Source organism: Puma concolor, chromosome A3, assembly GCF_028749965.1.
Source record: "Puma concolor isolate L17-30 chromosome A3, mPumCon1.1.hap2, whole genome shotgun sequence".
NCBI lineage: Eukaryota > Metazoa > Chordata > Mammalia > Carnivora > Felidae > Puma > Puma concolor.
The window spans coordinates 66746057-66758078 of record NC_141669.1 but is presented as its reverse complement, the minus strand read 5'-3'; the positions used below and the strand labels follow the sequence as shown (position 1 = coordinate 66758078).

The window sequence follows — 12022 nt, the reverse complement described above, 5'->3', positions numbered from 1 at the left end:
AATGCAAAGATATGATAGTAACTATCACATCTAATATGTTTAATTACATCATGTTGTCATTAAGGTCACTTGTAAAGCTTCTAGTTATAATCTAGAATGAAAAAAAATCTTATGTGCTTTGTATGTTGGAATTCCATCAGTCAGTTGAAGGAGACCTGTGAAACTAAAACGTTAAAAACCTAACATTTGTTGGGAATACAAGCTGGTGCAGCCACCCTGGAAAACAGTATGGAGGTTCCTCAAAAAACTAAAAACAGAACTACCCTATGACCCAGCAATTGCACTACTAGGCATTTATCCAAGGGATACAGGTGTACTGTTTCGAAGGGACACATGCACCCCCATGTTTATAGCAGCACTATCAACAATAGCCAAAGTATGGAAAGAGCCCAAATGTCCATTGATGGATGAATGGATAAAGAAGATGTGGTATATATATACAATGGAGTATTGCTCGGCAATCAAAAAGAATGAAATCTTGCCATTTGCAACTACGTGGATGGAACTGGAGCATATTATGCTAAGTGAAATTAGTCAGTGATAGAAAGACAAAAATCATATGACTTCACTCATATGAGGACTTTGAGACAAAACAGGTCAACATAAGGGAAGGGAAACAAAAATAATATAAAAACAGGGAGGGGGACAAAACAGAAGAGACTCATAAATATGGAGAAGAAACAGGGTTACTGAAAGGGTTCTGGGAGGGGAATGGGCTAAATGGTTAAGGGGCACTAAAGAATCTACTCCTGAAATCATTGTTGCACTATCTGCTAACTTGGATGTAAATTTAAAAAAATAAAAAATAAAATTAAAAACAAAAACAAAAACAAAACAAAAAAACCCTAACATTTGTGTCATCTGAAATCTGGAAAGAGAGGCTAAAGATGGCAGGCTGAAAAGTACTGGAAAAATAATAGCTGAAAAGTCCCCAGATTTGGCAGTGACATAAACCTACAGATTCGAGAAGCTGAGTAAACCCTATATAGGGTAACCCAAAGAAAAACATATCATAATTAAACTTCTGAAAATGAAAGACAAAGAAAAAAATCTTGAAACCAGCCAGAGAAAAACAACACCTTACCCATATGGGAAAAGCAATTCAAATAACACTAGATGTATCATTAGAAACCATGGAGGCCAGAAGGAAGTGGCATAATATTTTTTAGGTGCTGAAAGAAAAGAACTGTCAACCCAGGATCCCATACCCAGTAAAAATATTTATGAAATAAATAAATGAAGGAATGAATATTTAGGAATGAACTGATACTCTTAGATGAAGGAGAACTAAGAAAATTTGTCACTGGCAGCCCTACCCTAAAAGAATGGCTAACAGAAATTCTCTAAACAGAAACAATAAAGAAACCATGGAATATCAGGAAGAAAAATACCTGTTAAGCAAAAATGTAGGTAAATACACTTTCTTTCTCCTCTTGAGTTTTCTAAATTATGTTTGATGGCTGAAGCAAAAGAAAAAATTTTAACAGCCTGTTGTGGTTCTAAATGTAGTGGAATATTAAAAGTTATATTACAAATGGGGGAGGGTAAGGCAAGGTAAAGTTTCAATACTTCCTTGAGATATGAAGCAGCTTTTCTGTCACCATGACACTGAAATGGTTATATTCTTCTTCTCATCAGTATTCCCATGACATCCTCTCACTTTTCAGATTAATTTGAACTGTTTTTTTTTTTTTTTTTTTTTTTAACATTTATTTTTGAGAGACAGAGACAGAGCATGAGCAGGGAAGGGGCAGACAGAAAGGTTGATACAGAATCTCAAGCAGACTCCAGGTGCTGGGCTGTCAGCACAGAGCCCAACGTAGGGCTCGAACCCACAAACCGCGAGATTATGACCTGAGCCAAAGTCAGACGCTTAACCGACTGAGCAAGCCAGGTGCCACTGAACTGAAGATTTTTAAAAATGTATTTGACAAATGTAAATTATACCTCAATAAATTCATTTAAAAGAATATGAAAGGAAGAATATAATAAAGAAAATTAATGGCACAAAAACAGACACATAGACCAATGGAGTAGAATAGAAACCCCAGAACTAGACCCACAAACGTACGGCCAACTAATCTTTGACAAAGCAGGAAAGAACATCCAATGGAAAAAAGACAGTCTCTTCAACAAATGGTGCTGGGAGAACTGGACAGCAACATGCAGAAGACTGAAACTAGACCACTTTCTCACACCATTCACAAAAATAAACTCAAAATGGATAAAGGACCTGAATGTGAGACAGGAAACCATCAAAACCCTAGAGGAGAAAGCAAGAAAAGACCTCTCTGACCTCAGCCACAGCAATTTCTTACTTGACACATCCCCAAAGGCAAGGGAATTAAAAGCAAAAATGAACTATTGGGACCTTATGAAGATAAAAAGCTTCTGCACAGCAAAGGAAACAACCAACAAAACTCAAAGGCAACCAACGGAATGGGAAAAGATATTTGCAAATGACATATCGGACAAAGGGCTAGTACCCAAAATCTATAAAGAGCTCACCAAACTCCACACCCGAAAAACAAATAACCCAGTGAAGAAATGGGCAGAAAACATGAATAGACACTTCTCTAAAGAAGACATCCGGATGGCCAACAGGCACATGAAAAGATGCTCAACATCGCTCCTCATCAGGGAAATACAAATCAAAACCACACTCAGGTATCACCTCACGCCAGTCAGAGTGGCCAAAATGAACAAATCAGGAGACTATAGATGCTGGAGAGGATGTGGAGAAACGGGAACCCTCTTGCACTGTTGGTGGGAATGCAAACTGGTGCAGCCACTCTGGAAAACAGTGTGGAGGTTCCTCAAAAAATTAAAAATGGACCTACGCTATGACCCAGCAGTAACACTGCTAGGGATTTACTCAAGGGATACAGGAGTACTGATGCATAGGGGCACTTGTACCCCAATGTTTATAGCAGCACTCTCAACAATAGCCAAATTATGGAAAGAGCCTAAATGTCCATCAACCGATGAATGGATAAAGAAATTGTGGTTTATATACACAATGGAGTACTACGTGGCAATGAGAAAGAATGAAATATGGCCCATTGTAGCAACGTGGATGGAACTGGAGAGTGTGATGCTAAGTGAAATAAGCCATACAGAGAAAGACATATACCATATGGTTTCACTCTTATGTGGATCCTGAGAAACTTAACAGAAACCCATGGGGGAGGGGAAGGAAAAAAAAAAAAAAAAGAGGTTAGAGTGGAAAAGAGCCAAAGCATAAGAGACTCCTAAAAACTGAACAAACTGAGGGTTGATGGGGGGTGGGAGGGAGGGGAGGGTGGGTGATGGGTATTGAGGAGGGCACCTTTTGGGATGAGCACTGGGTGTTGTATGGAAACCAATTTGACAATAAATTTAATATATTGAAAAAAAATAACATGATAAACAAGAGATGGGATATTTCAAGCACAATGTGAGATTTTAGTAAAATAAACATGAGAATGAAGCTCCCTAACAACAACAACAACAAAAAATTCCTCAAACTTTGTTTTCACTAAACTTCAAAGCAACTCATTTTAAAAAATACTTGATAAGAAATTCCTTACAGTTTTGTATCTATAGACCCGTGCTGTCCAATATGGCAGTTATTAGTTCCATATAATTATTTGCATTTAAATAAATTAAAATTATATAAAATTTGAAATCCAGTTCCTTAGCCATTCTAGCCACATTTCAAAGCTCAGTTGCTACATATTCAAATATAAAACATTTACTTCATTGCAGAGTTCTACTGGACAGCACTGCCATAGAGGCTAAAAATTTACACAAAAATAGCTTGTCTAAATGCTTGCTCTAAACTGTTAACCATTTTAAGTAGTTGAAGATTTTTGAGATTAGTTGAAAACTATAAATTCTAGATATAAAGTTCTTAAAAATTGTTACTGGTATACTTTTTCCTAAATTATATCCTAGCACATGTAGAAAGATCAGTGATATTAAGTGTACCAGTTGAACACAAGCAGAATGTGTAGAATGATGGCTGCTGAAGTCATCTGGCAGCTAAAAGCACAAAGAAATTATTCTTCCCCTATAAGGTCATGCTTTAAAGATTTGGATTACTAAATTTTTAAGTAATGGAATGGCAGTAATTAATTACTTTTCTGTATTTTTGTATCCCAGAAGTTCCATGACTTGGGCCCAATATTAACTTTAACACATGAAACATGAAGTAAAATGTGTATCTGGTGCATCGTTATCAAAGTAGAGAACTGGCTGAATATCCTCATGGAGACAGTGATGGCAAAAGACATAAAATGGAGGCTGGTAATTTCTGAAACCAGTCCTTTAAGAGGTTGCTTCTGAATCACTCTAAGTCTCCTAGTTACTCAAGATAACCTTCTGATGGTTTCTTCAGTCTCTAGACTGCAAGAGAGCAATCCACCTAGAGAGCAGGAGGTAAGAACAAGTAGAAGGCTGCCTGTGAGGTTTCTACAGCATGCCATAGATGCAATAAAGATCCTTAGTTCATTCCTCCAACATCTACATAAAATTAGAGGAGTTCAAAGTCCAAAGTAGGTAGAGGCTATATATATGACCATTTATATGTTATAAATTTTGAAGCAAGTTAATTTCTGTGTCTGAATGATAACAGCAGGTATGAACGGTATGCCTACTAGGTACTAGATATTATGTTAGGTACTTTACAAATCCTGACTCTAATCTTCACAACAACCCTATAAAAAAATAATTTACTAAGTAATGAACACTACTTGTTCATTTGTAACACTATTTTTAAGCAAAAAAAATTTCAGATTCAGACCAAGTAAACTTTAGACAGTAAATCAACACTTTGCTCAAGGCCCCTTCTGAGATGTTCAAGTATGTAAGAGTCATCTGTTATTCATGGCTTCCCCAAATCTTTGCAATGTTCTCTCTACATTGTAATAGTTCCCTACAGTATGAATCTCACCTTCTGGAGGTAGAATCCAAAACATTTCCTTGCTTCCCCTATAGTCAAGGATGCAGTCATGTGTTACCGTTCTGCCTAGTGTGATGTAGGTGAAAACTGCTATGTCAGGGCTCTAGGAAAGCTCCTTGAAAGGGAAGGTGACTTACTCAGTTGGCATACACCTTTTTGTTATTCCCCTCCTTTTTCCTTCCTCTTGCCTACAAATTAGCTAAGTTGGTCAGAGCTCCAGTAGCCAGTTCATAAGCATGAAATAAGGGCCACACCTTGAGGATAGCAGGGCAGAAAACTGAAAGGAATCCACATTTCTTAAGATCTCATAGAGCCACTATAACTGTCATGGACCCACTTGTTATTTATTTTACCAACACAATCTCTAATATGTAGATAACATACAACTCCTATTATATGTGTTTTATCTACCATATAGTACCAGATTCCATCTCCATTACTGACCAGTATTCCAAAAGAAGCTGGAAATGAGGTATTTCATATGTTAATTGTACAAAAAAGTAATAAAAGCTCAGTAGTTTACATTTCATCAAAATATTCCCACATCAGAAGATCCCATGTCAGAAAGTCCCAGATATCAAATATCACACAGAATACACTGATATGAGACCTTAATTAATTTGTCCAAGGTTACACAGTTAACTGTGTGGCAGCTGTTGGGTTTCAAGCACAGGTTATTTTGACTGTGGAAGCCAATTCTCCTTCAACAGAACTATGCCACTTTTCATTCATACAATTATGACATTTTTGTTACGAGGAGCGAGGGTAACCTATGGTCAATGCATTTCTTCATTAGTTTTCTACCTACTAGAAATAGGTCACCTCTTTTTCAGAGGACATTAAGCAGGTTTTGAATGATGAATTAGCTAAATTAACATAATTTAAACTAATAAAACAATTTATTATCAGATTTAGAAATTCAATTTTTAGACTAGCTTTTTAGTCTAAAAATAATTACCAGAACTGTCGTGGAAAATAAAAATTTTTGTAGATTTCAATTAAACTTGTACAACATTCTATAATTCTAGGTATTGTTTGATATGTAGCAAGAGCACTACCATAATAGGGCAGCAATAAAACAGAACAAAAATCTTTATGGCTAATTGACAAAACACAAATACACAGAAGTATATAAATGCATTTTTAAGGAGCCAGAATTTATAAGTAAAATCCAGAACAAATGTAGTAAACTACTTACCAATTTGACTTTTAGGTGCTCCAGCAACCACTAGATTTAAAGTACTGGAAGACATTTCTTTCCGTGTTGGATTAACAACACACTCTCCATCAATCATTCCTATTCGGACTGCCCCTAAGATATATCAAAATACAGGCAGTTGTGCAATAAAAACTCAGTTTTCAAGACATTATTTCAGTGATAGCTTCAATCCCTATCTTTAAATGTGACTACAATAAAATCCATATATCTACCATGGTATTTAAGGCCCACAGAACATCCTACCCCACCTTACCTTCTGGCCTCACTAGAGCACTCTGAATTGCTCAAATACACTATTTCTTCCATACCTCTGTGATTATGCTCATGCTCTTTTCTTGGGCTAGACTGTACTTTCTCCAAGGCAAATGCTTACCATCTGATCCTACTAAGGTTCAGCTTTAATGGTGAGTACTCTGAAAGCCCTCCTTGACAACCTGACTTCACAAGACTAAACCCACCCTTTTCTATCATTTTCTTACCATTTTTACTACACTTTTATAATGCTGTTTATAAATAATTGTTTCCCCTGCTTACATTGAAAGCAAGAATTGTGCCTAGTCTGCCTTTATTCCTTCAGTTTTTACCTTAGTATCTGGCATTTAGGATATTCAAAAATTACTTACTTGATGAGTCTTTTTTATATTGCATGAATACAACTTTTAAGAGTCATTAAGTTCTAAACATGTTGTTTTATCCTGAAAGACTATGTACTCTAACAATTTCCTATTCCCCCGCAAAAAGTCCTTAAACAGAGGAGGCAACTAAGAAGTCAAAGTATCTAGGAACATAAAAGTCTCTAACACTATAACTTATTGCTGTCAGAAATAAAACTCAAGGCAAGGATGAAAATATCTCAAAAAGGAATCTTAGATGGTCATCTAACTAAACTCCCTATGAGATTTACAGAGCCAGTAAATCTATGCCCTTGCTATAGCATGCTCACTAGTAAAAAACATGTTTCTTATTTTCAAATCCTAACTTACCAATAGGTCCATTCCAAGGAATATCTGATAATGAGAGGGCTACAGAAGCTTAACAAAAACAAAGAAAAAAAATAAGAGCTGAAATAAAATTATTTCATACCTTTAAAAAAAGGTGATAATTTTAATCTCGATTTTTAAACTTACCACCATTAATTGCTAGAACATCAGGTTCATTAACACCATCTACTGCTAACAGATTACAAAGTACCTGGTACAAAGGGAAAAATTTAAAGCACTTAAAAAAAAAATCTACTTGATTTAGGAGGATTATCATTTTTGTTAACATCTTGAACTAAAATAAAGGATCACCATGTGGTTAAAAATATGGACTTTATAGTCAAACCCTTATTTCTGGCTATCATTTAACTACATGCTTGACTATGGCAAATTACTTAAGCCTCAAAAAGTTCCTTATATTTAAAAGGGAAAGATAATAGCACCTCCCTAAAAGATATTCTGTAAGTTAAAGGTAATATTATTTGTAAAGCATTTACAATATTGGGCATGTTGAAAATATTTAGTAAATGTTAGCTATTTCTATTACATAAAAATACTGTTTTCTATTAACAAGCATATAGAAAACAAATGAGTGAATTACTTTATTATTACACTGCAATAATACGCCTATGTCATATACTCAAGAAAACAACTTAAAAGAGAGAAAACTTCTTGAGGCATCCTTGCAAAGGCATATTTATTTTTGTCAAATAAATAAAAGTTAATTAAAGTAAATTAATGGGTCATTATTCAGAGAGTAATATTCACAAAATATTAAAATATAATAAAGTAGAAGAGGACCCAATAAAAATAGGTAATAAAAACTAGTTGCAGTGATTGTCCTAGCCTCTGACACTAATCTGACTTTCAGGCCCCAGCCTGATCTGTCCCCGACCTCCTTAATTGCTATAAACTTTTGCTCTAAACCCTGTTTCCTGCATCAGAGCTTTTGTGCTTCCCCCCCCATCTGCTCAGAATGCTTCCTCCACACTCCTAGGTTGGCTAACTGCTACTCATAATTCAGTATCAATTCAAATTGACATCAGATTAATACTAATTTTTAAAATTATTAGTATGTTTTTTAAAAAAATGTAAAATAGCATCACAAAAAATTCTTATTTTGTTCTTTAATATTTAGCCTAAGTAGTATTATAGAGATTCATTATGTAATTTTTGATTAATCTGGAAACAAACGTAAAACAGAATCTACCTGTGTATCATAAAAGTAGCCAGCTGGAAAGAGAGGTCTAATTGAACGATCTGCCAAAAGAAAAAGAAAAGTAAATAGTACTGACAAAAGTTGCTTTATAATTCAACCTTTTCACTCTATTAAACACCAGGCTGGAAAATAATATAGGTAGCTGTTCAGATGTTAAAAAAAAAAATCCCCTTGGACTGACTTACTGAGAGGGTCATGGATAAATGTCAGTGCTTCAATTAATCTATACATGCCCTAATAACAAAAAACTAGCAGGGCTGGAGCACACAAGTCTAAAATTGGGGAGCAACTTTTCATTTCTGTTCCAAAGGCATCAGTTACATATATAAGCAGAGGAAAGAGACTTAAGGCCAATAACAGACCAAAAGAAAATCTTTCGAGGTATTTTGTGTCAGAAGAATGCATATACATATACACAAACTAACAATTTCTGTTGTAACAGAGCTATAAACTCAAATGATCCCACAATATTTAAAGATGTCAAAGATTTGAAAGATTGCAGGCACATTTCAGTAGTTGAATATAATGCTTTCAGGAATTACTATGCTGAATATGAAAATGAAAAATACTAGAGCAGTAGAGGCATGAGCCACGGAATTTATATTGTCAACAGAGATTCATTCATTTCATCGACCTGTATTTACTGAATGCTCATTTTGTGCCAGGTGGTATACCAAGTACCCAGGATTCAGTAGTGAATAAACAAAATTTTTTCTTTCATGGACCCCACATGAAAGTAAATAACCTCAGGCAGTGTTAACTTAATGGAAGAACATTTAAGGGAACTGTAGAATATAGACAGAAGAAAGGCTAACACAAGCATATCAGAGAGAGTTAATGTCTCTGTATTAATATCTTACCTATTACTCGACTTGTAAGAATTTCTTTATCAGAAGATCCAATCTCTCTTCTAAGATAGTTTGTGGGAATTCTACCTGCTGCAGCAGCCTTCTGTCTATAGTCAACCTGAAGTAGTAATGAAAAAAAAAAATGAAGTTCATTTAACTCCTTTTTATGGCAACTATTTCCCAAGAACCACTATTCAGATACTAATTCTCCTGAGGTTGCTAACAATATGGTCCAGATTAAGAATGGAGAATATTTTATTTACTTTTAGTGTTTTGTATGTCTTTGGGAAGTGAAAGCTGATACAAGTATTTCAGTAAATTGATTTTTAAAAAGCCCTCCACTTAGCAGTGAGAGGACTACGTAGCCTCACTACTTCCCACAGTGGCTTATTCTACGCAAATTAAACGTTCCCTTTTTTATATCAACTCTGTTCAATAAAACTGCATTCCCCTTTTCATAATAGAAGGAAGCCATAAACTCCTAAAGAACTCTTTACTCTTCACCAAACATACTTGCAGACTCATACTGAAGGGAAACCTATGAAAGCAATGAATTCATTGCTATTCAGCATCAAAGTATTAATGCACTTCACTGTTGTCAACCTGGACATTCTGAAGTATGCTTACTACTAATACGAGAATTGGTTATGAAGGAATCAGTCATAATGACTCAGTATCAACTAAGGAAAATCCTTTACTGTGCAAAGTTTACATTGTGCACTCACTAGACACTAGACAAAAATACTGCAAATTCTACATTTGTGCCATATTACTGTTTAAATAAATCAGCAAATACTTACCACCAAAGGCATGAACTGGGAAGGTGAAGGTTTTGTTTTACTGACTGCTGTGACCATCACTGCAGTGTCACCTGACTTAAACATAAACAACAACACTGGCAAATTCCTTAAAAATCAGACATTAACATATAAGTAGTGACTGAATGAATCCTTGCTCCAGTTCAATACAAAAGAACAGTTATCCCAAGACACCATGATAATGAAAATAATCACAACTAGTCCAATCTTGATCCTTTCTACAAGATCATGATCTGTTTTATAACAGTTGCTGAGCTTTGCAAAAGCAATAGAACTAAAACAAGAGGCTTACTGATAGCTTAACCACATCCAATCATATTTTCTACTTCTTATGAAGAAATTTAGGATATATATAAAGATTTCTCAGTTATTACTATTAAAAGAAAAAAGTAAAATCACATTCTCTAGAAAAGCATTACAGAATATATTAACAGAATAAAACAGAACCCTAAGTTTGGAACACATCTTAAAGGTCATTTAATATATCCAGCCTTCTGACTCCCTACTTCTCTGGATTGGTTCTGAAACTAGAAATGGTCTGCATTAATTTCCAATACCACAATTCTAAGAAGTTATATGATGCTATAAAGACAGTACCAGTCTCCATAACCATTTTTAAGATGAAAATTTTAAAATCTGGACTTTTTACCTGTACTACAGCAGAGCCATCTGCAAATCTGGCCAGTTTTCCAGAGGATATTTCTAACTTTCTGTTTAAAAATAAAAATTCAATACAAAAGGACTTAGGTCATCAGTACAAATTCCAGCTTAGTATAAAATACTCTAAAATATCTAACAGAAGAACCAAGCCACACAGGCTCCCACCCAGCAAAAAACAAACAAAAAAGGGATAAAGTTCACAATTATTATCAAAAGTACTAGGGGAATTTAAGAGCTGCTTAAGGAAAAATATAGAAACCAATGCACAGAAATAATCTGAATGAAAGATAAAGTATTTTGGGGGTGCAGAAGCTAACTACATTCCTAAATGTTATTTCCCGTTTACAACCTTAGTCTGTCAACCTTAGTTTACAACCTTTGTCTTGTTGATAAAAGTAGACTCTTAACTCACACACTGAATCATTTCCCTACTTACAATCCTTTAAAATATTCTCCAATGCTTTCAGGACAAAATATAATTTTTAAATATTGCTTACAAGACCTTCATGTTCAATAATGGTGCCAAGACAAGTCAATAGGGGGGAAGAATAGCCATTTCAACCAATGGTACTGGGACAACTGGATATCTATATGCAAACAAGTTAATAAACTGGACCCCTTCCTTTCCTCATACTATAAATAAAAATTAACTCAAAACAGAGTATAGACCTAAATGTAAAAATTAAAACCATAAAATTCTTAGGAATACACATAGGAGTAAATCTTCAAACTTGGGTTAGCCAACATCTTCTTATATATGACATCAAAAACACAAGTGACAAAAGACAAAAACAAATAGAACTTTATCAAAATTAAAAACTTTCATGTTTCAAAGGATATCAAGAAAGTGAAAGAAAATCCACAGAATAAAAGAATGTATTTGCAAAGCGTGTAACTGGTAAGGGACTTGTATCTAGAATATGTAAAGAATTCTTACAACTCAATAGAAAGACCAACAACATTAATTTTTAAATTGGCAAAGGATTTGAAGTCTATCCAAAGAAAATCTACTAATAGCCAGTAAATACATGGAAATATGCTCAACATCGTAAACCGCCAGAGAAATGCAAGTCAAAACCAAGATGAGATAATGACTTCACATGTACAAGGATGGTTATAATAAAACAGATCAATAAACAGTGTTGGTGAGGATATGGAGAAACTATAACCCTCATACAGTATTAATGGAAATGCAAAATGGTACATCTCCTTTGGGAAATAATCTGGCAATTCCTCAAGAGATTAAACACAGAAGTGCCATATGACCCAGCAATTCTACTCCAAGGTATATAATCAAGAGAAATGAAAACTTGGGTGGTGCCTAGGTGGCTCAGTC

At 34.8% G+C, this 12022-nt stretch overlaps 1 protein-coding gene across 2 annotated transcripts in view; it reads right to left on the bottom strand.

Annotated features, from left to right (window-relative positions):
• PNPT1 (polyribonucleotide nucleotidyltransferase 1) overlaps positions 1-12022 on the bottom strand; it is a 49342-nt gene that overhangs the window by 31518 nt on the left and 5802 nt on the right. Inside the window, exons 2-8 of one of the 2 annotated variants that reach the window (XM_025932043.2) lie at positions 10676-10736; positions 10009-10083; positions 9221-9326; positions 8352-8401; positions 7289-7352; positions 7145-7192; positions 6141-6254 (exon numbers count right to left, since the gene is read on the bottom strand). In XM_025932043.2, the coding sequence (XP_025787828.1) occupies positions 6141-6254; positions 7145-7192; positions 7289-7352; positions 8352-8401; positions 9221-9326; positions 10009-10083; positions 10676-10736 (518 nt within the window). Of the gene's footprint in view, positions 1-6140; positions 6255-7144; positions 7193-7288; positions 7353-8351; positions 8402-9220; positions 9327-10008; positions 10115-10675; positions 10737-12022 lie in introns of both variants that reach the window. The other variant, XM_086701070.1, reaches the window with a different exon arrangement.